Consider the following 26,982-nt stretch of genomic DNA (forward strand, 5'->3'; position numbering starts at 1 on the left):
CACTCCAGTATTCTTGCCTGGAGAATGCCATGGACAGAGAAGCCTGGGGGGCTACAGTCCATGGGGTTGCAAAGAGTCAGACAAGACTGAGCGACTAACACTTTCACTGCATACAACAACAGAGAACTACCTCCCTCTAGTATACTCGGAAGACAAGTCATAGACAAGAGGGAGGAAATCAAACAAGACTGGCAAAGGTAAAGGAAGAATTTACTTGTTTCCATTTTTTTTTTCTGGATAAAATGGAAGGTTGGCTTAAGAAACTGCCAGTCTATATCATAGTAAGCAAAGTAACAAAAAGGCAAATACCACAGGATATCACTTACATGCAGAATCTAAAATACGACACAAATGAACGTATCTACAGACGCAGAGAACAGACTTGCGGGTGCCAGAGGGAAAGTGGGGTGGAGGAGGGACGGACTAGTTGCTTGGTATTAGCCGAGGTGCAAAGTATTATATATAGAAGAGATAAACAAGGTCCTACTGTGTAGCACAGGGAACTATATTCAATATACTGTAATAAATCAGAATGGAAAAGAATATGAAAAACTTATTATATGGATAACTAAATCACTTTGCTGTACAGCAAAAATTAACAAGGCACTGTAAATCAACTATCCTTCAGTAAAATAAAATTTTTAAAAACTGCCAATCTAAAAACAGCCTTAATATTCACTAATAAGAGCGTACAGAATACATAGAAGAAGGTAAAAATAATTTATTTGTGCTGAAAAAAATAAATAGGTCGCCTACACCCAAAAAGAATTACAGAGCACATATTATGTGCTCAGCATGGAGCCAGACATTAAATAACCATCATCTCATTTAATTCTCAAAACAACATTCTTAGGAAGATAGTAATACTTCCATTTTATAGATGAAGAAATTTGGGTTCTGAGAGATTAAGCGACAACAGCTGGCAGAAGAATGTTAGTGGTGCTGCCGTGAAAAAATGAGAGAGCAATTTATGAAAACAAATAAATTGCCAACACAATAAAACCCGAGGACTGACAGCCTGGTCCCTCTAAAGTGCTGTTAACACAGACAACGAAAGGTCTCCGATTCTGCGGAGGAAGGGAGCCTAGGAAACAACAGCAGAGTCTCTTTTCCACAATGAAGTCAGATTCCTGGTAAAAGGTGGGAGTATTTTTAGAATGACTGCAGCTTCATAGAGAACCAACCAGAAAACAGGGCTAACAGTGGGAGGTCAGTTCTCTGTTTAAAAGAGAGAAAAGGTGTCCCAGAAGCTTTCTCCATCAAAGAAAACAAGAAGCTAATGGAAAAATAAGATAGAAGAAAATTAATTAAGTTCACTGAGAACTTTCAAATATTGCTCCTGGAACAGGCGTGTTTACTTAGTGAGTCAGAATGAGGGCTGGATGTGAAGGGTGTGGCTGGGAGCCTGCTCATGCAGAGATGGATTCTAGCAAGTGGAGGCAATTAGTTGTGGCTAGGGTAGTGGAGAAGGACCTTTTTATCATTAGTGTTTCATGCATCCTCTGGGCAGGTCACCACTGGGAAGTGGTATTTGGCTGTAGAAGAGTTTGAATACCACATGCCGCAGTTTATACAGAGGCATGAGAAGAATGCAATGTTACAGCCTGTGTCTACTGCAGGAGTATCAAAACTCCACTTGTGTTATTCGGGCTGCAATGAGACTTTTCCGTAACTTTTATTGAAAAGGAGCTTCGATTAATTTTCTTCTACTGTTCCCAACAGCACAATTAGAGCGCTCACAAGATGCTCGATACCATGCATAAAGCCTTCATAGTACTTTCCAAAGGTTCTTCACATCCATGATCTCAATTTACCTTCAAAGCAACTCTTTGGAAAAGACCCTGACGCTGGGGAAAGACTGAGGGCAAGAGAAGAAGGGGCCACGGAGGATGAGATGGAGGATGAGATGGAGGATGGCGTCATGGACTCAATGGACACGAGTTTGCAAAAACTCCAGGAGACAGTGAAAGACAGGGAAGCCTGGTGTTCATGGAGTCACAGAGAGTTGGACATAGCGACTGAACAACAACTCTTTTTATCTTCAAAACAACTCTGAAATGGTCATCTAAAAAAGATACCTAGCATTTTTTAAGGTAGATTGTTTTTTGAATTGGAAAAGAGATTGATAAAACACTGGCTTTCTGAGTACTATGACGATGGCCATGTTTATGAGTAAATGAATGAGTTGAAACCAAGTCAACAGGGAACAGAACCAAATCCCACTGTGACCATTCAAACCAGCAACCCCACCCCCAACTATTTAGGACCCTAGGCCAATTCTCACTATAGTTTTGAAGAGTTACAACTCCCTCTACAAATATTTGTACATCCAGAACCTCAAAAACCCAAGGTCTCTGGGAAGAAAAAAAGGTGAGGGAGTGATTCATCTTGCTTACTGCCCTCTTCACAATAAACAAAGTAAAGGCCGTCAGCACGCTAGGATTTAATAATAGGCTCAGACTTCCAGGGAAAGAACTAGGTTGTTACATGCTGTTTTGAGCTCTAATAGACTCAGCTAGTGGAGAAGGCAATGGCACCCCACTCCAGTACTCTTGCCTGGAAAATCCCATGGATGGAGGAGCCTGGTAGGCTGCAGTCCATGGGGTCGCTAAGAGTCAGACACGACTGAGCAACTTCACTTTCACTTTTAACTTTCACGCATTGGAGAAGGAAATGGCAACCCACTCCAGTGTTCTTGCCTGGAGAATCCCAGGGACGGGGGAGCCTGGTGGGCTGCCATCCACGGGGTCGCACAGAGTCGGACACGACTGAAGCGACTTAGCAGCAGCAGCAGCAGCAGCAGACTCAGCTAGACTTTGATAATTATTGTAGAGCGTGTAAAAGGGACAATGGAGGACCACTCAGGCAGGATGTGGTTCATGGGGTTACTATACATTAAAAAATATTTATCAAGATATAAAATCCTGGGGGTGAGGGGGGAATCTTCAAAATCTAAAAATATCTCATCTAAACAAATTATATATCTTCAAAGTACTTCAGATTTCTCATATTTAAAGTGAGGCAGTGAGGGGGACTTCCTGACGGTGCAGAGGTTAAGACTCCGCACTTCCAGTGCAGAGGATTTGGGTTCGATCCCTGGGTGGGGGAACTAAGATCCCACATGACACAGTATGGCCAAAAAAATTAAAAAGTAAATAAATGAGTAAGTAAAGTGAGGCAATCAGACAACTAGACACTTACTTGTCCCAACAGCTATGACTGTGATGTCTACAGCTCCATCTTCCCCTTATTTACATAAAATAACCACTTGAGCCAAATGCTCTACCCTAGTAGTACCTGCATTACACATCTTGCAGCTAACAATTTTGAGCAGAGCCACTCCTATTTTTGCTTGGCAGACTGATACATAAACACACACAAGTATATATACATATACACATCTGTAAGTGTGTATAAATTTATATAACACTTAACTACTTTTCTATACTTAAGGATTTTTTAAGGTTTACTAAAATCAGGAACTATTTCTTCATGCCTTAAACATTATCCCAAAGTGTTAGTTGCTCAGTTGTGTCCGACTCTTTGCAGCCCATGGACTGTAGCCCATCAGGCTCCTCTGTCCATGGGATTCTCCAGGGAAGAACACTGGAGTGGTTGCCACACCCTCCTCCAGGGGATCTTTCCAACCCAGGGATCTAACCTAGGTCTCCTGCTTTGCAAGCAGACTCTTTACCATCTGAGCCACCAGGGAAGCACAAGGGATAATTATAATTTAACAATAATTAGATGGCAATAATTATAACCCAATACTTAGTATTTATTGAAGGCTTTCTATTAATACTTCCAGACAGTGTTCTAAGCACTTTACAGATATAATCTCCTTGAATTCTCACACCAGCCCTATGCATAGGGCACCTTCACTAATGCCCACTGGTATTAGATTTGATTGTGAATTAAGTCAAATCTGAATTAATTTGAATAATATTAATATTCTAAATACCAGTACTCCAAATTAAGTCATTATATCCAACATCAGTAAAAATAAAAAGAATAGTATACATCTTGTTAGAAAAATAACTTCGAAGAAGGGTGAGGCAAATATATAGATTTGCCTGGGGACTCTCCTGGTGGCTCAGCTGGTAAAGAATCCACCTGTCAATGCGGGAGATGCAAGAGACTTGGGTTTGAAGTATATTAAGTCTGGGCTTCCCTGGTAGCTCAGCTGGTAAACAATCTGCCTGCAATGCTGACAACCCCGATTTGATTCCTGGGTTGGGAAGATGCCCTGCAGAAGGGATAGGCTACCCACTGCAGTATTCTTTCTTGGAGAACTCGATGGACAGAGGAGCCTGGCAGGCTACAGTCCATGGGTTTGCAAAGAGTCGGACATGACTGAGCGACTTTCACTTAATAAGTTCAACAATCTCTAAAAAATGTATATTTTATTTTATCCCCTACTATCAAAGAAACCCATTCACCTGGGAAAAGATACTAATGACAACTCACCAACCACGAGGATGGCTTCTGACCGTGTGGTGCCATGCACGTTCGTGGCTTCACAGGTGTACTTCCCGGCGTGCTCCCGCCTAACAGCCTGAATGTACAGAGAGCCTGAGCCTGCCCGGGATGTGACAGGCTCTGGGTCAGAACTCCCAGGTCTTAATAAGTGGGGTTTTCGGGATTTAGATCTAAGAGCTTGAGACAGATGACTGGTTATCAATCCGCGCTTGTCGTACCAATGGATGGCGGGCACCGGTAGGCCAGTGGCATTGCAAGACAAAGTTACAGAGTCACCCACGGCCACCTCTGCACTTGCTGGCGATCTAGTTATAATGGGCTTGAGTCCACTGCCTATGAAAGAAAAATAATCCACATATAAAAATTAAGTACGTTATATATAGTATCTACAATACAAAATAATTTCATCCTATTGCATAAAAGTAAATACAGAACTGTGAGGAGAGCTTGCCACTATAAATACAGAACATCTGAAGACAGCTTGCCCACAGGTATCTTCAGCACATCTGGTCACTGCAAACACAGAACATGTGAAGCCAAAGCCTCAGACTTTACCATGAAAAAGGTGTAAAGAAGTATAAGACCAAGCAATAGGCCTTCAAAAAAAAAAAATAATAATAATAGTTGGTTCCAGGAGGCAAAAATCTGATCACAAAAATTCTGGGAGAAAAACCTATTTCTGAATCATAGTTGATAAATGTATTTCTGACCATATACCATGAACAAATTTTTGTTTCTAAAGTGGCACCACCTCCTTCCTTTTGGTCCCAGATATTTTGGAAGCATATATTTCATGACCTTACAATAGAATATTGACATTTGACATTTTCTCCAGCACATCTTTCTCCTTTTCTAGTCCTACTTCCTGCGTTTGACAAAGTCATTCAACAATGACCAGATTTCTGAATTTTTGCCCATCTAGTACATGTAAAATGCTATCTCATGGGTCATAACCTGCATTTCCCTCAGTACTAATGAGGTTGCACATCTCTTTTGTCCTTTTTCTATTGGGTGCTTTATCTTTTGCATAATGGTTCTGGATTCTCTGTAACTACATACTGTTGTTTTGTGAGTTACATTTGTTACTAGTATTTTCTCTCTTTTCATTTTAATGGTATCTTTTAATAATAAGGATGCTTTAATATTAATGTGGTCACACCAATCTTTTCTTAAAAATTAGCCTCAAATTTCTTGTTAAAAAGTTTTACCTAGATCATATATTCTTCTATATTTTCTTGAAAAACTTCACCATTTTGCCTTTCATATATAGGTCTTTAACCCACTGGAAATTAGTCTTTGTGCATCAGAGATTTAATTTCTTCTTCTCCATTTGGATAACCAGTTATCCCACGTGGAAACCTGAAATGGATATCCTTCCCTTGGTGATCTGCAGTCCCACCTAGGTCAAATCCTTACCTGCATATCCTTCATGACAGTCTCTGTCTTGTTCCAAGAGTATACTTGTCTTTTCCTGCACCAATAATACATCACTGTCTTTTAAAAGAAAATTTTTTTAATTTATTTATTTGTTTACTTATTTTTGGCTGTGCTGGATCTTCCCTGCTGCTCAGGCTTTTCTCTAGCTGCCGGGAGTGGGGACTACTCTCTGGTTGAGGTGTGCAGGCTTCTCACTGTGGTGGCTTCTCTTATTGCAGAGCACCGGCTCTAGGGTGCACGGGCTTCAGTAGTTGAGGCTCCCAGGCTCTAGAGCACAGGCTCAGTAGTTGTGGCACATGGGTTTAGCTGTGGAATCTTTCCAGATCAGGGATCAAACTCCAGTCTCCTGCATTGGCAGGCGGATTCTTCACCACTGAGCCACCAGAGAAGACCTACAGCACTATCTTAATTATTATAAATTTTTGTATATGTTCTAAAATCTGGTAAAGCAAGGCCCCCCCCACATTCTTGTTCTTCTTTTAGAGTGTCTTAGCTATCGTTTGGCTTTTGATCATCCATATGATTTAGAATTGGTTTGTCTAAGTCCTCAAACCAGTGATAGGATTTAGTTGAAATTGCCCGAATCTACAGAAAGCCTTTGGAAAGCCCTGAGAAGTATGTTAATACTGAATTTTGGTATCCATGAACTGTTATATATTTCTATGTACTTGGAACTTTTTAATGTTTCTAATATAAAAAGGTGAGTTTTAAATGACATTTTTCGTTGTTGGTCGTAATGGTTAGTTTTATGTGTCAACTTGACTGGGTTAAAGGATGCCCAGATAACTCGGTGTGTCTGTGAGGAGTGTTTCCAGAAGAAATTTGCGCCTGAGTTGGTAAACTGAGGATAGCAGATGGCCCTCCCCAACGTGGGTGGGCACCATCCAACCCGATGAGGACCTCAGTAAAACAAAAACACAGAAGAAGAGCGAATTCTCTGAGCCTAGTCATCCTTTTCCTGCCCTAAGGACACTGCACTTCAGCGCTCCTGGACCTCTGGCTATGGGCCTTAGGTTGAGACTTATACCATCACTTCTCCCACAACTGAACGGCTTCCTCAGCTGACCTCCTTCTCCAGTTTGCAGACAACAGACTTGACCACCTTAACTGTGTGAGCCAGTTTCTACAGTAAATTTCCTCTGATGTGTATCTTATACATCCTACTGTGTTTTGCTTCTCTAGAGAAACTTGCTAACACACTGGTACAGAGAAAGGCAACTGATTCCTGTTTATTGGTCTCCATCAGCCACCTTGCTAAACCTTTTATTATTTTTAATAATTTGCCAACAAACTATAGAGGATTCTCTCTAATGACAACCATAGGAGCTGTGAATCAGTAACATTAATAACAGCTGGGTTTCTTTCTCTCTTATCTTTATTGCTGTTCAGTCACTAAGTCCTGTCCAACTCTTTATGACTCCAGGGACTGCAGCATGCCAGGCTTTCCTTTTTTTTTTTCAGGTTTTCCTGTTCTTCACTATCTCCAAGAGTTTGCTCAAACTCGTGTCCATGGACTTAGTGATGTCATCCAACCATCTCTTCCTCTGTTGCCCCCTTCTCCTCCTGCCTTCTTATATCCTAATATCTTTATTTCTTTTTCTTATTCTGTGCTGGTTAGAATCTGCACTATGATGACAACTAAAAGATATTTTAAAGGGAATGTTTAACATTTTGCCACTAAAGGTAATGTTTCTTGTAAGTTTTTTATTGGATATTCTTTATCAAGTTAAGACAATTCCCTCCTATTTCTATTTTTCCGAGTGTCTAACATGGATATGAATTATGTCAAATGGTTTTTCTGCTTCTATTGAGATCATCGTATTATTTTTCTCCTTTATTCATTAATTTGGATGAATAATACTTTAAATTTTCTGACTGATTACTGGGCTAACTCCTTGGTTAAAGTTTATCCCTACTGATCCTATCTATTTTATCTTAATTTTCTATTTAACTGATTTCTGTCCATATCTTTATAATCTCTTTTCTTCTGTTTTCTTTAAATCTATTCTGTTATTTTACTTAGTCCACTAATTTTTAGTTTTACTAGCTTTTTTTTTAATAAGCATTTAAGGGTATAAATCCTTTTATATTCTACTCTCCTATATCCCACACAATTTGATTTTGATATTCATTATCATTTTGAATTTTAAATTTCCATTACGATTTTTTCACCCAGCCATTGAGAACTATAATTCTAAATTTCCAAATACATGCCATTTAAAAATTCTTTTTTATTATTAACATCTGAAGTAATTCATTGAAGTAGCAAGTTCAGAGTCTAAAGTAACTGCAACAAGTTCAGAGAGTTGGTCTCTGTCATACTGATTCTTTGAAATATTTCTAACTCTCAGCAAAAGCTTAATTTCTATAATATATAAAGGCAACCTAGATGTCCATCAGCAGATGAATGGATAAGAAAGCTGTGGTACATATACACAATGGAGTATTACTCAGCCATTAAAAAGAATACATTTGAATCAGTTCTAATGAGGTGGATGAAACTGGAGCCTATTATGCAGAGTGAAGTAAGCCAGAAAGAAAACCACCAATACAGTATACCAACACATATATATGGAATTTAGAAAGATGGTAACGACAACCCTGTATGTGAGACAGCAAAAGACACACAGATGTATAGAACAGTCTTTTGGACTCTGTGGGAAAGGGGGGGGGGGATGATTTGGGAGAATGGCATTAAAACATGTATAATATCATATAAGAAATGAATCGCCAGTCCAGGTTCGATGCAGGACACAGGAAGCTTGGGGCTGGTGCACTGGGATGACCCAGAGGGATGCGGGGCTGGTGCACTGGGATGACCCAGAGGGATGACACCTCTGGAGGGAGGTGGGAGGGGGTTCAGGATGGGGAACACATGTACACCCGTGGCAGATGCATGTTGGTGTATGGCAAAACCAATACAATATTGTAAAGTAAAAATAAATAAATAAATAAATAAAAGAATTCCTATAAATAATAAAAAAGATGAACAACATAATATAAAATGTACAAAAGACAATGGGCAGTCGATACACAGGAAAGCAAATTCAATGGCTCAGAAACACATGATGAGATGCTCAACATCACTCATAATAATAAAAAATACAGGTGTCAAAAGGTAATTTAGAAAAACCTATCAGATAGGCAAACATTAAACAGAATTCTGACAACTCACTGCCTTGGTGAGGATATAAGGAAACATTGCTGGTAGGAGTGTAAAATGATAACGAGAGAGAGAGAGCAAGGTATCTGTCAAAATTACCAAGGCATATATGCTTTTATTTAGCAAGTTTATTTCTAGGAATTTACTTTAAAGATGTTCACATGTGTGCAAAATAATCTATGTAGAAGGACATTCATCACAGACTCCTCGTAATAGCAAAGGATTAGAAACAGTCATCCGTGAGGTATCAGTCAGACCTTCACAGCTTTACAACAGAAGACTAAGCAGCCATTTTTTAAAAGAAATGAAAATATTCTTTAATGTACCATATGCGAAGATGGCCAAGATATATGTTAAGTGAAAACAATCAAGGTAATTTTTAAGGTAAAATCCAAGGAAATTTTTAAAGGAGAAATTCAAGGTAATTTATATGAATGCCAGCATCATTTGTGTAAAAAAACTGATTTGCTATTAAATGCACACAAACTCACATGTTATATGTAATTAACCATATACATGCATACAAGATTAGTCAGGACAATTATAAAACCTGTTAGTTCTAAGATATATCTGACTGGCTAGGGAACACGAGTGAGATTTTTACAACATACTTTTTAAAATTATACCTTTTTAAAGCAATGATGTATCTGTTAAAAATATTAAAAAACATTTTTTTATGAGCCTGATTAAATAAGGTTGCTTCTTCATGGAAAGGTCTACTAGCAAGCAGAAAGGAACATGGAAAATGAACACAGCTCTGCTATGGTGACAGGATTACTTCCTTTTTGTAAAGAGGATTTAATTTTTAATCAAAACAAAATCCCATCTATACAGTGAAATTTCCTAGGATGACATGACCTAAAAGCCTACCTTTTTCAATTTCAAGTCTCCCAGTAGACTGTGTAAATCCAATCCCATTATCTGCGACACACTGATACAGCCCGGAATCTTCCATGGTAACACCACTGATTTTCAGTCCATTTCCCACAGTCAGATGTCGTGGGGAAGGGCGAATGGGCTGGGCGTTGTGAAACCAGGTGCGGTTGGGCGCTGGGTTCCCATGAACTTCACACGTGAACTGTACTGTCGCACCCAGGGACACTGTCTGATCCTGCAGTCCTTTAGAAATTGAAGCATGTTCTAAAAATAAAACATATTATGATTTAAAAGGACCTACTGCATACCACAGGGACCTGTACTCAATCCTCTGTAATGGCCTATTTGGGAAAAGAATCTAAAAGAGTGGAGATATGTATGTGTATAACTGATTCACTTTGCTATATACCTGAAACTATCACAACTTTGTCAATCAACTAATACGCCAATAAAAATTAATAAAAAATGAAAATAAAAAATATAAAGTTAGCCCTCACACAAGTCATACAAACTCTCTCTACCAATAACTAGTTAAAACCAAAATGTATTGTTTCCTCACATTCTCCCATCCACTGTGATCTTCAACAAAAAATTAGAAATGTATTGACTTTCTTCCAGTAGGATAAACCATATGTTACAGTTGCAGTCCCCTTTTATGTAATAGATCTCTCCACCCAATTAACCACCCCCCAAGCCGACATATGTGCGCACACACACATGCACATATGCAGAGTTTCAGATGATCTGTTTTGAAATAATAATTTCCTTTACTATACAAGAGCCAAAATAGAAGAATGCTTATTTGGAAGTGAAAAAAAAATTTTTTTTTTTTTCCTAGTGAATTCTGCTTTGAGGTTAGGTGTACTCTGGGCAAAAATCTTCTTTTAGTATCCATCAGGCCACTTTTTACTTGGACAAAGTAAATCATGTATCGGCATTTGTAACATATGCCAATATTAAACGATTAAGTATATTCATCTAGTCCTCATTATCATTAAATTTTAAAGCCTGCTTGCCACACACTTATACTAATGCCAATGTAACCTGCGTCAAGCCACTGTTGCCCATACACAGGTACAGAAGGTTGACAAAAACTATATTTAGTATGAAACTTTTTTCTGGTTTTCATGCAAATTTGTTTTGATAAAACATTTTTGCTGCTACACATGACAGTGAGATAGGCAGCTGGAAGAAAGGAACGTCATTGAAATAAATAGTGCACATAGAATGTGAGTGAAAACACAAATTTTATGAATCAGCGATTGTGAAACTATTTCCAAAGGGAAAATAAAATGAAACCCACTTCCTTTTGAGATGACATTTTCTAGTCAGTACCCTGTCTTAGTTGGGCTTCCCAGTGGCTCAATAGTAGAGAATCCGCCTGCCGATGCAGGAGATGTAGGAGACACGAGTTCGACCCCTGGGTGGAGAAGATACCTTGGAGGAGGAAACGGCAGCCCACTCCGGTATTCTTGCTTGGGCGATGCCATGGACAGAGGAGCCTGGTGGGCTACAGTCCACGGGGTCGAAAAACAGTCAGACGTAACCGAGCACCCATGCACTCTGTCTTACTGTTGCTGGACACTACACACCAATACAGCCCAGAATCCTCATCCTGTTGAACTCCAGTCTCTTTCCTCCATGTCACTGAGAAGGAAGAACCAGCTCCGTTTTGTGTAACCAGGTTAGGGGTGAGGTTCCAAGAACACCCCAGGCTCTGTGCGACACAGAAGTACCGCCCCACTCGGCAGTCCTCTTTCTTCCGCGGCGGCACCACAGCATGCAGTGGGATCTCAGTTCCTTAACCAGAGACTGAACCCCACCTCCTCATTGGGAATGCCAAGTCTCAAACCACGGGACCCCCGTGGAAGTCCCAGCAGGGCCTTAGAGAAATGAAGCTTGTTCTGGCTACTGGGGGAGCTATTTCTAGATAGTCTCTATTCCATTTAGTGTTCACAAATAGATCTTCCATTCAAACATCAGTTAGATCGGAAAAATAGCCTGACTTGAAAAAACGCTTAACAAGTAACGTCTTACCAAGTACATTCACCATGTAAGTCACGTGTTTGGCATCTCCAGCCTTGTTTCCCACCACACAGGAGTAGTTGCCGGAGTCCGCTGGGTCGATGCTGTCCGTGGCAAGATGCGTATACAGCCTTCTCCAAGTGCTTCCCACCACAGCATCCTGACCACCCTTTAGCCACCGCACGTGAGAAGCCGGGACCCCACTCACCACGCACTCCAGGGTCACAGGGCTACGAGAAAGAACGGCTAATGCCTGTGAAAAGGTGGGGTGAAGAATGTGAAAGTCACCTGAAGAAGGACCTGGAGAAAGAAGGCAAAGCAAAAAAATCATTAAGTATCCACTTCCACTTTCTTCCTTAGCAAAGCTGTGAGCATCCTCATCTTCCCATTTACTCTTTTTCACACTACAAGGTCCTATTTGGTAACAAAGCCATTTTCAGTTGAGAATTAAATTTAAAAGACTTGGGGATCCTTTAGGGCTACTTCTGAATTAATAGTTCTGAAATGTCAAATTCACACCAAGCACATGGACCACTCCTTCACTGTGCTTTGACTACTGATCCACTCACAACTTGACCACCCTAAGCTAAAAATCAGCTATGACTTACCATATCTCAAAGACAACTGAGAAATATTTTTTCATAATTCACAGTCAGTCACCAATTTGATTACCACTGATATACAGTGATACTTGCTCTCCAATTTCTTTTTTTTTCTTTTTAAAGATTGTGTTTGTCGTGGACCATTTTTAAAGTCTTTACTGAATTTGTTACAATAAATTTCTGTTGTTTATGGTCTGGTTTTTTGGTTCTGAGACACATGGGATCTTAGCCCCCCGACCTGAATTGGAAGGCAAGGTCTTAACCACTAGACCACCAGCGAAGTCTCTCTAATTTCTTTTTCTTTGGGCAAAAGGCAGAGTCCCCCGCATGAATTCTACTCTGTCAATTCGACCAAAATTCTCTCCTGGAAAGCCATTATATTTGTATTAATAAAACATGTACAGAATTATGCTATTTAGGCATGTAATTTTTTATAAGACTTTCTCATGATAAACAAACAGGATGTGAAAGAAAAATGAACTCCCATTTCCCAACTCTTCACGTGGAATGCTTCCAAGGACTCTCCCCAGTGACCATGATTCCCCCAAATACTTACGACTCACAAGGAGCTTTTGGCCAATGGGTTCAACTTTTAACTCATGTGTGACAGGATTAAAAGCTGCACATTTATAAGATCCCTTGTCCTCTAAGGATACATTCAAAATCTGAAGATTTCCTGATGGAAGGATTAGATAATTCTCTGTGGAAGGAAGGGAATGCAGTTAGGCTTCTCTCTTTATGAAGGACACCAGTTAAAATTTACAAAGGTTGATAGTTATGCTTTAAATGTAGACATGACACAAGCAGCCGATAAGCAATCAGGGGGAAAAAAACATTAAATGAAGGAAAAGGAAAGCCAAGACAGGAAAAAAAGTCAGCAGCACTTGAGTAACAAAATCAAGCCCACGACTACAGACCACTCACTGAGAAAATCAAAAGCACAAGAAACATATTTGGACAAAGACACAATGACCACAGCTATCACCTTGGGCAAACCTCTGCCTACAGCACTGACCAGCCAGTATTCATTCACATCTTCATTCCTTTCTTCTCAACAGTATGTACTGAGAGCCTACTTTCTGCCAACAGCAGCCTGGGCCCAAGCGATACAACAATGAAGCAAGCAGATAGAGCAAACCCTGCCCTCCCACGGCCAGCATTCCAGTGCAGGGATGGGGTAGCCAAGAAAGAGGCGAATAAAAAGCAAGCCACCACTGACATAATACAGTGCTACAGAAAAGAGGAAGCTGAATCAAGGGGGCAGAGGAAACACGGCATATAATTTTAGATAGAGCCATGAGAGTGACCTTGAAGGAAGCATTATCTGAGCAGATTCCTGAACAGGTTGAAGGAGTGAGCCTTGGAGGTGCGGCGTTGTAATTATTTCTTTCTAATTTTTACTTTTTGGCTGCACCTCTGAGCATACAGGATCTTAGTTCTCTGACCAGAGACTGAATCCTCGCCCCCTGGGTTGGAAGCCCAGAGTCTTAACCCTGGACCACGTGGGAATTGCCTATAATCATTTCTATCCTGTTCTCTATATTATGTTCTATCTTATACTGTAACCATTTGTTCTAGTCTCCTCCACTTGACACTCAAGAGGAGAGACAATATATCTCAAGTATTTTTGCGTCCCCAGCCCCCAGCACACAGAGCTTAAAGGAAGCTGGGGAATGACATTTGTTCCATGGGCGCCACTGGCTTTTCATTAGAGTTCTCACCTGTGGACTGCTTCAGCCACTTTCCCCGGATTTTATAGCGCACTTCAGCTTTGGGGTTACTATCTGGTACCCTGCAGGCAATGAAACCAGTGCTCTTTTCTTCTGCTGTAATAACGTGTTTTCCGGAGGCACCAAAATCACCAAGAACTGAAATAAATAAGTAGACAGATCAATCAATAAATGCAAATTTGAACTCTCTTCCCCAAAGGACATTTTAAAACCAGAAAAAACATTGGCACCACAGCTGTGTGTGGCCGCTAATCCCAGTTCCCAGAGTACAGAATCTTTTTATCTCAGTAAACAGTTGGGATAGAGGTGCACAGTTGAGGGCTGGGGCTTAGTCATGGCACCTTTTTTGAGAAGTCAATGCTTCCAGGAGACTACGAGACAAGCAAACTGTTCCTGAAACATGAGGGAGGACTATAAAGCGTAACTGTTCCCCATTCTATCAAGATGAATCCTTTTTAATCCAGTCTCTCATCACAGCTCACTTTCCCTATGCATCTTTATTCTGTTTGTAGCTACTCACATGGCAATAAAATGGTTTACAAGAATGAACTTAGGACATAGAGGAAGAAAAAAAAAAGCAGTGTATCATTTGAATTTCCAGGGAGAGAATCCAGTCTCCTGCATTGCAGGCAGATTCTTTACTGTCTGAGCCACCAGGGAAGCACCAAATATACTAATTCTTTTTTTTTTTTTAACTTGTGTGTGTGGGGGGGGGGATTTTAGTTCCCTGACCAGGGATGGAACTCAGGCCCCTTGCAGAGGAAGCACTGAGTTTTAACCACTGCCAAAGAAGTTCCCTAACTAGGTCTCAATTTCTCCAGGGTTAAGTTTACTACAGATGGAGCGAGCACTACTCATTATGGCCAATGGTGAAAGCACTGTGCAGCCTGCCCCTAGGAATTCAGCCCTCCAGCGTGTGACTTGGAGCTGTCCATGGGTCACAGCTCTACAAAAACATTTACTCTTCTCAGTTATGACAAACTCACTACTCCTGGGGAATCCAGATTTGTTCTGTAAATAGGGGTGCCCTCACAAAGACGTTTTCCATTACTGGAAGCCATCATCATTTGAAAGGCAGATGGCTCAAACTTACTAAGAAAACCACACAGTCTAGATTTACCGTAAGTTCAATACTCAACATTCCTTTCTTTGCCGTTATTCCCCGCCCCCTCCCCACTTCTTTAACTTGGTTTCAATTAAATAAACGAAAACCACTCTGCAATCAAAGTAAATAAAACAATTAGATTTGAGAAAAAGATAAAGGACTGCATGAAATAACTGCGTCAAAGCCGACAACAGCTGTTGTTGCTGATATTAAGAACTTTAAAATACAAGGAAATTCAGTTTCACGTTAGAAAATTGTCCTAACTCTGCACAAAACAATTTTCACATCCCTTATTAGAATGGAAGCCACCAAGCTAGGCTCACAGAGGTTCTAGTATCATTCCCCTGGGGTTAAACACAACAAATGTCAAGGCTGGGATGAGAACTCACATGTATCTTACTCCAAAGCCCATGCTCCTTCCATGACTCAAACAACGCAGGTACCGAGAGTCATTTCAGGAAAAAGCATCTATCACAGGGACAACAGTTAAACTCACCCGCAGTGGATACGGTTGCAGGACCACTCAGGATGGCACCGATGCTGTTGTTGGCAACGCACTGGTAATGACCCGAAAGTGAGGGGTTAAGAGAAAGGATAGTCAACGTGCCCTGATGAACCTTAATCTGTTCCACGTTTCTGTCCAATCTTTTTCCATTATGCAACCATGAGATACGAGCAGTCACAGGTTTAGCAGAGCAATGCAGTACTACAGGTCCACCAAGTTTCTGGACAGCAGACAATGGCTCAGAAACAAAATAAGGTGCCAAGTCTGCAAGGGAACATTCCCCGTACACAAAGGGTAGAGGTGGGGGAGGGAATGGGGGAGAAGAGGAGATACGGGGAGAGAGAAAAAGAGCACAGTTAATATACTTATCGGCATATACACAACGAAAGGCAATCCCTTACTGCATCGATATGCTATGGTCCTTAAGAGCTTGTATAAGTTCTAGGAACAGCTTTACATTTGTAAAGAAACAAGGCAACGTCCTGATATAGAAGATAACAATTAGGGCAGTACAGATAATAATCCTTACAATCTAAATAAACAAAATACGAATTCTGTAGATGAGAAATGGTGAGCTGCTCTTTGAATGAAGCAGTTTTTATTATTATTATTATTTTTTTTGAATGAAGCAGTTTTTAAAAACCGGAAATTAGGCATCTGAAAAAGAGAAGATGACTTTCAAAATAAAGAGAATTCTCTTCCATATTACCAATAGGATTTGACTTTTAAGAGCAAATTATTTTATCAATAAAGATTATGGTACTTCTTGATTGGACTTCCCTGGTGGCTCAGTGGTAAAGAACCTGACTGCCAATGCAGGGGGCAGGGGTTCGATTCCTGGGTTGGAAAGATCTCCTGGAGAAGGAAAGGGCAACCCATTCCAATACTCTTGCTTGGTAAATCTCATGGACAGAGGCGCCTGGAGGGCTATAGTCCATGGAGTTGCAAAAGAGTCAGACACGACTTAGCGACTAAACAATAACAACCACTTCTTGACTACTTCTCTTTAATATAAATCATGTTCAACTTTTAAGAAAGCAGAAGTAGAAAGTCAGGAAGCCACACTGAAATACAAAGCCTATCCTTTCTGGGATGTAAGGATAAACGGGGTATCAATCTGAACATTTTTATTTGGTGTTTGGAATAGTTTCATTTGTTATGTCTGTTCTTCCAGGAATTTGGGAGAGAGAAGTTCTTGCACTCAAGTATCAAAACAGATCCCTCTCCTCCACCCATAAAAGAGGATGGGGGAGGAATCCTGTTAATCTGGTATAATAAAATACTTAAAAGAAAAAACACAATAAATTGCTGAATCTACTTTTATAGGGTATTTTACCAGAAATAAAGATTAAGGGAAATGCCTCAACTGAATCTGAGGTTGCTATTTAGCCCAACAAAAAACAGAAATAAAACCACTAAATCAATTTTCCCTTACTAAATCAAACACAGTTATATAGTATTTTTAACAAAGATAATAAACAAATATTCATAAACAAACATCACTGTATTTGTATATACTTCTATATAAATCTTCACACAAATCTAAAATAAAAAGAAATGCATATGGGCCATGTATCAGCCTTGGGCTTATATGTACATTTAATAATAAACACATTAAAGCTTTTCAGTAATGCAAAGAGATAATAAATTAGGCGAGGTCATAAGACCTGGGATTCAAACCAAGTTCTCTCATTCCAAGTTGAGTATTCTTACATACTGATTCTAAAACTCCTCTGCAGTGATATGTAGTCAGCACTTTATTCCTATTATAATTTCCAAATTCAGAAATCTGTAACATATCCTCATTGGAAAAAAAGCACGATCAGAAAATATTTATTTTCAAGGCAACAAAAGGAATAAATCACAAGGACAATGATGGGAGGGACTGTAAGTGCCTAGAAGTACTACTAAGAAATCCTTAAATTGTTTAATTAAAGTTTTAAAAATTGTTCCGCTGGTCAAACAAATCTTAGAAATGTCTTTATAAACCATTACTACTGGCAAAGCTTTAAAGTTGAAGTTTTTCATAGGATTAAGATGAGGACAAGCTTCAGCCCAAAAGTTACCATTCTCTCTTCTTACCTGGACTCACAGAAGCGCACAGCATCAGGAGAGTAACGTACAGCAGCGTCTGTAAGGGTCTAGAATCTGGATGCATAGCGCCAGATTACAGAAGCGGGCAGGGCAGACGTCCAGGGCAAAACCTAGGCTTTGGCTCACTAAGAGACATAGGGGGGAAAAAAAAAGAAGGAAATTCTAAAGTACAAAGACAGTTGAAATCTATTCTCTGAAGAGCCAGAGTCCTACACATGGTGGCTGCCTTCAATTTCGCAAGCTTTATATAGACTGCATCAAATACAAGGCATTTAATGATCCACATCTTCCCAGTTCACAAAATAATCTGTAGGCATTAAAGTCAGAAGTTCCACTTATTTTTCCAAGATAAGTACTTGGATAAGTACTAAGATACTTATTTTACACAGACCCAATCATTCCAAATGAATCCATTATGGTCTTTCGCCCATTTCTGTTTGTACAACTCACAACCATCTAAAACTCAACCAAAACACATTCCTTCTCTACATTCCTTACAATACAAACAATAACAAAAACAAAAAAATTTTAACTACCGTTTATACAGCGTTCTGCACGGGCCAGACACCATCTCAGTGGTTTTCATACATTAACTGAACCTTCACAACAACACTATGAGTTAGGGACTCCTGGTTTTCTTCCCGTTTTTTCAGATGGGGACTCATGGATTGCACAGAGAAACTAAGGGCCGGCTTGGGTGGGGCCTGAGCCTTCTGCAGAACGTCCAAAGACCCCTGCGGTGAGAGTGGGATGAGCCAGAAAAAGAGCACAGAGGAGAGCCAGGCTAGATCCCACCCAGCTTCAAAAGCCACGGTGAAGATGTCGGCATTTCTTCTCAAGGCAACGGTGGGCCCTTGGAAGGCTTAGAGAAGGGAGTAATGGGGTCTCATTACGCTTTAAGATCCCTGACTGGAGGGTGGACTAGACTGAAGTGGGGCAGGAACGGAAGAGTGTGGACAAGCTGGTGCAAGCACCCCGTTAGTGGCTGTCTGTCTTGTATGGGAGGCTCTCTATACAAAGCTTGCAAAACGGTGGGCAGCCACTGAACCCAGTGATTCACAGGATGAAGATGCAGAAAAGCTTCAGCCCCCAAACTGCCATTCTCTCTTCTTACCTGGACTCACAGACAAGCACAGAGTTGGGAGAGGAGCATACAGCAGTGTCTGTAAGGGTTCAGAATTGGGATCTGAATAACTGAATTTTCAACTGACCAAGCTGCTTCATTCAAAGAGCTGTTTACCATTTCTCATTTATAGAATTAGCATTTTGTCTCATTTATATCATAAGGATTCTCTCATCTATACTGCCCTAATTGTTAAGCTCTGTATCAGGACATTGCCTTATTTCTTTTAAAATGTAAGACTGTTTCTAGAACTTTTACAAGGTCCAAGGACCAAAACATACAGATGTAATAAGGGACTGCCTCTCACCGGTCTATAGGGTGCATCAGATACAATACAGGCAGTCACTGAATCACTAGATTTAAAGCAGACTCTAAAGGTAAACCAACAGAATCTGCTGAAGGCTTGGGTAGAAAAGGCGAGATAAAGAGATGTCAAGGATAACTCTTAGTCTTTGATGTAACAGAATAAAGTTCTGTTTCCTGAAATGGGGAGGACTAGAGAGGGGAAAACAGCTGAAGAGGAGGTTGCTCAATAGCTATGCTTTGGCCATCTGGATCTTCCTGACCCCAGGGATCAGACCTGGGTTTCCTACATTGCTGGCAGATTCTTTTACCATCTGAGCCACCAGGGAAGCCCATTGCTATCAATGGCAGCAGAAAAATTGAAGTGCTAAGGATAGATGGATGACAGCCATGGAAATATTGGGTTTTGTGGGGTTTTTTTTTTAATATCGAAATTCTATAACACATTAACAAAGCTAAAACAGAAGATTCACATAACCCAGCACTGGTGAAGATGTGGGTAAAAATCACTATAATATCTCATTGGTGGAAATAAAACCGGTAAACTCCTTTCAAAAGGAAAATTATTCATTCATTCAGCAAGTATTTATTGAATTTTTTACAGTTTTTTAAATTAATTTATTTTTTAATTGAAGGACAATTGCTTTATAGAATTTTGTTTTCTGTCAAACCTCAACATGAATCAGCCATGGGTATTTTATATATATATATATATATATATCCCTTCCCTTTTGAACCTCCCTTTGAATGTTTACTATATGCTGGGTACTATTCTAGGAACTGGGGTCAGAGTAGCTTAAATACATATATAAGTAAAAAATGACAGACAAAAACGTATACCTTACATTTGTGTGAGAGATGAACAATAAACCAAACAAATAAATTAGGAATATTCACAAGGTCCACGCCATTCTCCAGATATGTTTTACTCTTTCTCGTCTGTGCTAACTCTATACCCTGGTCACTGCCTACCACTGCACTCACTGCTCTGTTCCGCAATTTATCTGGTTACATAACTGCTACCTCTTTAAAGGCAAGAATGATATCATATTCAACTTTGCAAATTCTAATGCCTAGCAGAAAAGTTATGACCAACCTAGACAGCATATTGAAAAGCAGAAACATTACTTTGCCAACAAAGGTCCGTCTAGTCAAGACTATGGTTTTTCCAGTGGTCATGTATGGATGTGAGAGTTGGACTGTGAAGAAAGCTGAGCACCGAAGAATTGATGCTTTTGAACTGTGGTGCTGGAGAAGACTCTTGAGAGTCCCTTGGACTGCAAGGAGATCCAACCAGTCCATTCTGAAGGAGATCAGCCCTGGGATTTCTTTGGAAGGAATGATGCTAAAGCTGAAACTCCAGTACTTTGGCCACCTCATGTGAAGAGCTGACTCATTGGAAAAGACTCTGATGCTGGGAGGGATTGGGGGCAGGAGAAGGGGATGACAGAAGATGAGATGGCTGGATGGCATCACTGACTCGATGGACATGAGTCTGAGTGAACTCCGGGAGTTGGTGATGGACAGGGAGGCCTGGCGTGCTGTGATTCATGGGGTCGCAAAGAGTTGGACACGACTGAGCGACCGAACTGAACTGAACTGAATGCCTAGCAGAAAAGAGGCACGTGATGTTTCTGAAAATGAAAAGAATACCTTCATAGAATGTAATTCCCAGAAGTACCTTAACAAAGTAAAATTTAGTGAGAACTGTACTGGATTCCATGTGACCTAGCTATATTTTTATTCCTTCATTCGACTATTCATTCATAGTATGATTTCAAAAATCAGCAAACATACAGTAAGTACCTACTGTATACCAGGTACTATTGGTAGGCTAGAGATCCAAAGAGTGGTTATTTTGATGACAAATTCTACTCCCCATATTCCTGCTTGGCCAGGACACAGAATTTGTGACTACCAAACACAACAAAATGTAAGGCCAAAGCTACATTAATGACATTTTAGTAGTGAGAATTCTACATGCATACTTATTTGTGAAAAGAAAGGTTAAGTCTAACCATCAATAAAACTGAGTATAGCAATACAAGGCAAGGCATCTTAAGAACGTCTCTGAATAAATCAAGTACTTCTCAGGATCTGCTTGCTTCTTCTCTATACTACGGACTCCAAAAATATCCAAGTTGCAAACTCAAGTTCATCTACTATCAGTTCAAGGACTGCCTTTTTTTTTTTTTTTTTTTTAGGACTGCCTTTTAAATGTTTCCTTGATGAGCTCTTTTAAAAAGTGGGAGAAAATACTACAGTACCACTCACTGGCAGAAAGGGCCAGCTGTGTGAAAGCCTTTTTTGGTTTATTTGAATTCTCCCCTGTTTCAAGGGCAAGAACTGACACACCGCTGCTAAGCAGTCAAGGCAAAGCAAACATTCAAACAACTTGTTAACAGCAGACACTTTCCTGAGACGATGAGGACAAGGAGGAGAGTTTCTTCCTTTTGCCAAATCTCTCCTCAACTATTTATTTATTGAAAAGCAGTGAAACAAATTCCAGAGTCAACTTTAACCCCAGCATGAGATCTAGTAAGTTATTTTACAGCTGTCCTTTAAAACGTCACAGCTCATTATTGCTACCTAAACAGTATCACACAGGAATATGCCCATGTTTCTGTGAGACTCACACTGTCAGTTAATTTGGGTGGTTGGAAAGGAATTACAACCCTAACTGTTACTGACTAAGTATTTGTTGACTTGGTTTATATTTATCCCTGGCAGGCCTGCTCAGCTTGTTAGAGAATTGTAATATTCAGAAAAAGGACCTGGATTTCATTGCCCTACTCATCAGGTACCTTGAAATTATATTCAACAGCCACCAAGGGAAACCTAGGTCCAGCCTCACAAACAAACATCCCTGACCACAAGAAGAGTAACAGACAGCCCAAGTGCTGCTCCTTGAGTCCTAACTCAAGATGAGCTGGTACCTCCTGAGTTTCAGGGCTTTCTGTAAGCCCTTCCTGCATGCCTACAGAGAAGCCAATTTGTCTTGCATTACAAACTGTACTTTTAAGCCATCCCAGGCTTAAGAGAATTTCTGTCAGCAAGGGGAAACTAAAGGTATGCCTCATCTCAGAATAAGAAAGGAAATAGTTCCCTAACATTTATTTAACTTATTGTTCAGGTTGTGAACTTGTTGCTTTTATAACCCCTTTTCAACACACTGCCAGAATAATCCTTTGGGAAAAGTCTTTCCTGAATTTCTAGATTTGATTCCTCTGTTTTTGAAGGAACGCCTCTGCTTTCCTAAGGATGATCAAAGCGGCCTCTCTGCATTATCCCCTCCCTAGACTCCTATATCAGATGTTCTTAGAGTTTTCTTTGAGGCTTAGGGAATAACTGTGATTAATTTGTGAACAAAAAATTCGGCTTTGGGATCAGTACTGTTCTTCAAAACATAATATTCTTAGTTTTCTTTCTTAAAGGCATCTTTTTCTTCATAAAATAATAATTTCCTTCTTTTAAAAAAAAGATAGATTCTTATTTTCAAACTATTTCAAAGCATCCTATTTCTCAACTGTGGAAGGGAAAAAATGATATTTTGGCAGTAACTAAACAAAAGAATGATGCTAAAGCTGAAACTCCAGTACTTTGGCCACCTCATGTGAAGAGTTAACTCATTGGTCAAGACTCTGATGCTGGGAGGGATTGGGGGCAGGAGGAGAAGGGGACGACAGAGGATGAGATGGCTGGATGGCATCACCGACTCGATGGACATGAGTTTGAGTGAACTCCGGGAGTTGGTGATAGACAGGGAGGCCTGGCATGCTGCGATTCACGGGGTCACAAAGAGTCAGACATGACTGAGCGAACTGAAACAAAAGAAAAAATAAAGCATGTCTACTTAAAATTTTTTTACTAGACACTGCTTAATTCTGCACAATTTCGGTTATGGAAGTCAACAACCTTTTTTTAAACCCATTGAACCACCTTGACCTTAATCATAAGCAACTGTAAATCTCCTCTCCAAGTTTTCTTCATTCTGAATATCTAAGTAGTTTAGCTAAGCAAACAACATTTCCTGCACAGACTTCTCAGAGAATCTTACTTTTTCCAAGAAATATTCATTCAATCAATTAATTCCATATGCAGGGTATTTACTTGGGGCAAGATCCTGGGAGAGGTACAAAGATGAGGAAGATGAGGAAGGCATGATTTCTGAGCTAGAGGAAAGTGCAACCTAATTTGGAAAAGAGGGCTTGAATTAATGAACTCTGAAATAAAGAAAAATATAATAAGTAGATGAGGATGTAAAAAGTATTAAAAGAGTTCAAAGCAGAGGAATGCATCCTTCACTGGACAAACACTAAGCATCTCCCTACTCCGTGCCAGGCGCTGCGCTGTCCTGGGAACCCAGCCGGGGGCGAAACCGGCAGGACAGCTGCCTTCAAGATGCTTCAAATCAGGTAAGCGCAGGTGACAACTCAAGAAGCCCTTCCAGTACTGATTCACCTAACAGAACACCTAAGCTTGCTGCTCCAAGGCTACTGCATACTGTGGACGGCTTCTTTGTTCCTCTCTCTTTTTTAAATTATGAAAGTATGGTAACACATTTACAGAAGACTTGGAAAATAGGAAACTAAGTTACAGACAGTTTCACTATATATTACAATTAAGTATTAAGATGTTTCATTGGAGTTTCAATATCAAACTCTCAAAAATTAACAGAATGAATATACAGAAAAGTAGAAGGATACAGAAGACCTGAAAAGCACCATGAACCAATTCAACAGAATTAAGATTTATTCCATTTTCACACAACAGTAGGATACAAATTCTACTCAAATTTCCATAGACTATAAACTAGGAGACACTGGAACATATCCAAGGACGTGAAACAAGATCCAAAAATTTCATGGCCTAAATATTGAAATCATACTGAGTCTGTTCTCTTATCACTGTGGAATTACATTAGAAGTCAATATCAAAAGATATTTGAAAATACCCCACACAGTTTTAAGTGCAGTGTGACATTTACCAAGAGAGACCTTTGACTTGACCGTTGAAACCCTCAATAAAGTCAGAAGACAGAAAACACAGGGTGATCGCAGAGAAGAAAGCATTTAAATGAGAAATTAATGCCAAAGACACTTTAAAAACCCCATGTGTTTGGAAATTAAATGTCCAGTTTTAAATGATGGCTGTATCTACGCAGTGGATGGCTTCTTTTTATTCGGTATAAACTTTTATATAACTTTTACAATCAGAAACTAAACAAGGAGACTTGGACAGCTGTGGGCAAAGAGACACCCACCAGTTTATACGACGCCACAGTCTTTATCAGAGAATATCTAGAGGATCTGAATGGTCCGCTATATTTATTTGGATGTTTTGTGAACAGATACCAAGAAAGAAAGGACGGTGAACGCTTAATCTTCTGCCTGCAGCATGAGTACATCGTTTTCACAACTGTGGAACACTCTGATGCTTAGCCTTTATTCTGCCATCAGGTGCTTTTGTGTGCTATGACTTGAAGTGCCACGTGAATGAAAGGTAACTACATGCTTTAAAGGACTTCCTGTCTCCAAGTCCACTTCCCTGCCCCACCTCGGCAGGACTCCCTCCCCAGCCCTCCTTCACCAGCCAGCACCCTCAAGTCTTCTCTTTCTCCTTTGCTAAGTGAAATAAACTCATTGCAACATATTTAGGAAGACACTATCTATTTGCTTTCAAAATAGTATCACCTATTTATCACCTACACAAATTAGTTTTTATTGCTAAGTTGATTTACTTTTCTATCCGTGGAAATAGTTTAGCTCTCCTGGTTTGGGATGGAACATGTCATGACTTTTTTCCCCATCAGAATCAATGGAAATGGTTTTCACTAAGAAGCAAGGCTTTCAATGGAATTATCTGGCAGTCCATGGTAAGGATTAGGTGCTTTCACTGCTGGGGCCCGTGGTTCAATCCTTGGTTAGGGAACTAAGATCCTGTAAGCCGCAGGGTGTGGCCAAAAACAAAGAGAAGAAGATAAAGAAGCAAGGCTTTTAGGATATGCAAGTTTTTCGGAATTAAAGTAGGTAAGGAGGGGTTAGATGAGCCACAAAATAAAGCAAGCACAGGTGCTACTGGAAAAACAGAAGGGTCACCCAATCAACACTCAGAGGCTGAGAAGACATCCCAGAGGAGACATGATTAGGGGAGTCAGAGGGAGAAGTTTGGGGGAAGGGAGGAAAAGCAAGGGGAGCGGCATATTCCAAGCAGAAGGAAGAGTGTGTGCACAGAATTAGACACACAGAGAGAAAGGAAGAACAGACTAGAGTGGACAGTAAGGACAGGGAGACAATAAGGCCACATGGTTGAGTAGATGCCAGAGTATCAAGAACAAAATAAATCCGGTTATAGCATTTGGCTTTTTTCCTCCGAGTCGAGTATTAGCAGCTTTTAGGCAGCAAGAGTCAAGATGAGACTTGTGCCTTTGACAAACAATTTACCCTGCCATGTGGAGAAAGGCTGAATAGGGTTTAGGAGGCTGTTGTGAAAAAGAAAGGGGACCTGCACTAGAGAAATAACAGGGCATACATGTGAAAGACTTTTTTTAAATGTTAAGACATGGACAAGTTCAAAAGCTATTTAGGAGGAGGGACTAATGGAACTTGGGTAGTGAACGATGTGACCTGGGAAGGAATACATCTCTTAGACATCTTTGGAATCCACTGTCCGCTCACTTCTGTTTCCCTTTGGCTTCGGCCATAAATAAAGGCATTGAGGCTGCTGTCCAGATTTCGGACGTGGAAGAGTGAGTATGTGGATGACTGCCTTCACTAAGACAGGAAACACATGAAAAACCACAGGGCTTTCCGTGGTTTGTTGTTGCTGTTTGGAGTTAGCAGGGAACGAAAAGGATGCATCTTAAGGTGTGGAACTAATAAGCTGAGTTGGAGCTAAGAGAAACTCTAGGAAAGACCTAGCAGGCAAGCTGAAAAGCTTAAGAGTGATGAGGGAAGGGCAGACAGAGAAACTGTGATTCCCTAAGGGGGAAGGAGTCTCAGGCTAAAGCCTAAAAATGAAATAAAATCAACTTTAAAGGGGTATCCATTCCTCTCTCAAAAATAAAGCTCATGATCAATGTTAGTAAAAGTTTTTTGTCTTAACAAAAGAGGAAAAGACAGAAAATTATATTCCAGGGATGGAATCAGACACTCAAGACTTCTTAAAAATGAGTTCCCAAATGTCCCTGGACTTTCACGCCCCCGTATACCTTTCAAAGGTACCAACCATGGTTTAGGGTAACCAGACACATTCCTTCCCCGCAGCCTTTGATCAGTGACAGTCTTCAGGCTGCCCACATGGGTCCCAAGAAATGAAAGTAACAGCTGGCAGGCATCCTTCAGTGGTCTGACTGGAGGCGTGGGTAGGGGCAGGAGGAAGGGGAGGGAAGGAGAAGGGAAAAAAGAGCTCTCCTAAGTCCAGTGGCAGCAAATGCAGCCTCTAAGAGTCAGCATGTTCCCCTCTGGGGGCTATTCTCAGTGCTTTTAGAAACCAGAGCATCTTTTCCAGCAGTCATGTGCAATTGACAAGGATGCATTCT

General features: G+C 40.3%; 1 protein-coding gene across 8 annotated transcripts in view; it reads right to left on the reverse strand.

The window, feature by feature from the left end:
* The window catches only part of CDON (cell adhesion associated, oncogene regulated), a 99,383-nt gene that overhangs the window by 47,851 nt on the left and 24,550 nt on the right, over positions 1-26,982 (reverse strand). For 7 of the 8 annotated variants that reach the window (XR_240630.4, XM_059882976.1, XM_005226821.5 and 4 more), the window contains 7 exons: positions 18,005-18,141; positions 15,914-16,186; positions 14,304-14,450; positions 13,139-13,282; positions 11,993-12,280; positions 9,950-10,219; positions 4,468-4,812 (listed from right to left, as the gene is read on the reverse strand). Coding sequence is in view for 7 of the 8 variants with exons in the window: in XM_059882976.1 (XP_059738959.1) it covers positions 4,468-4,812; positions 9,950-10,219; positions 11,993-12,280; positions 13,139-13,282; positions 14,304-14,450; positions 15,914-16,186; positions 18,005-18,080 (1,543 nt within the window). In the remaining variant the exon portion in view is untranslated. Of the gene's footprint in view, positions 1-4,467; positions 4,813-9,949; positions 10,220-11,992; positions 12,281-13,138; positions 13,283-14,303; positions 14,451-15,913; positions 16,187-18,004; positions 18,142-26,982 lie in introns of those variants that run through there. The other variant, NM_001192870.2, reaches the window with a different exon arrangement.

This window comes from Bos taurus, chromosome 29 (genome assembly GCF_002263795.3).
Source record: "Bos taurus isolate L1 Dominette 01449 registration number 42190680 breed Hereford chromosome 29, ARS-UCD2.0, whole genome shotgun sequence".
NCBI lineage: Eukaryota > Metazoa > Chordata > Mammalia > Artiodactyla > Bovidae > Bos > Bos taurus.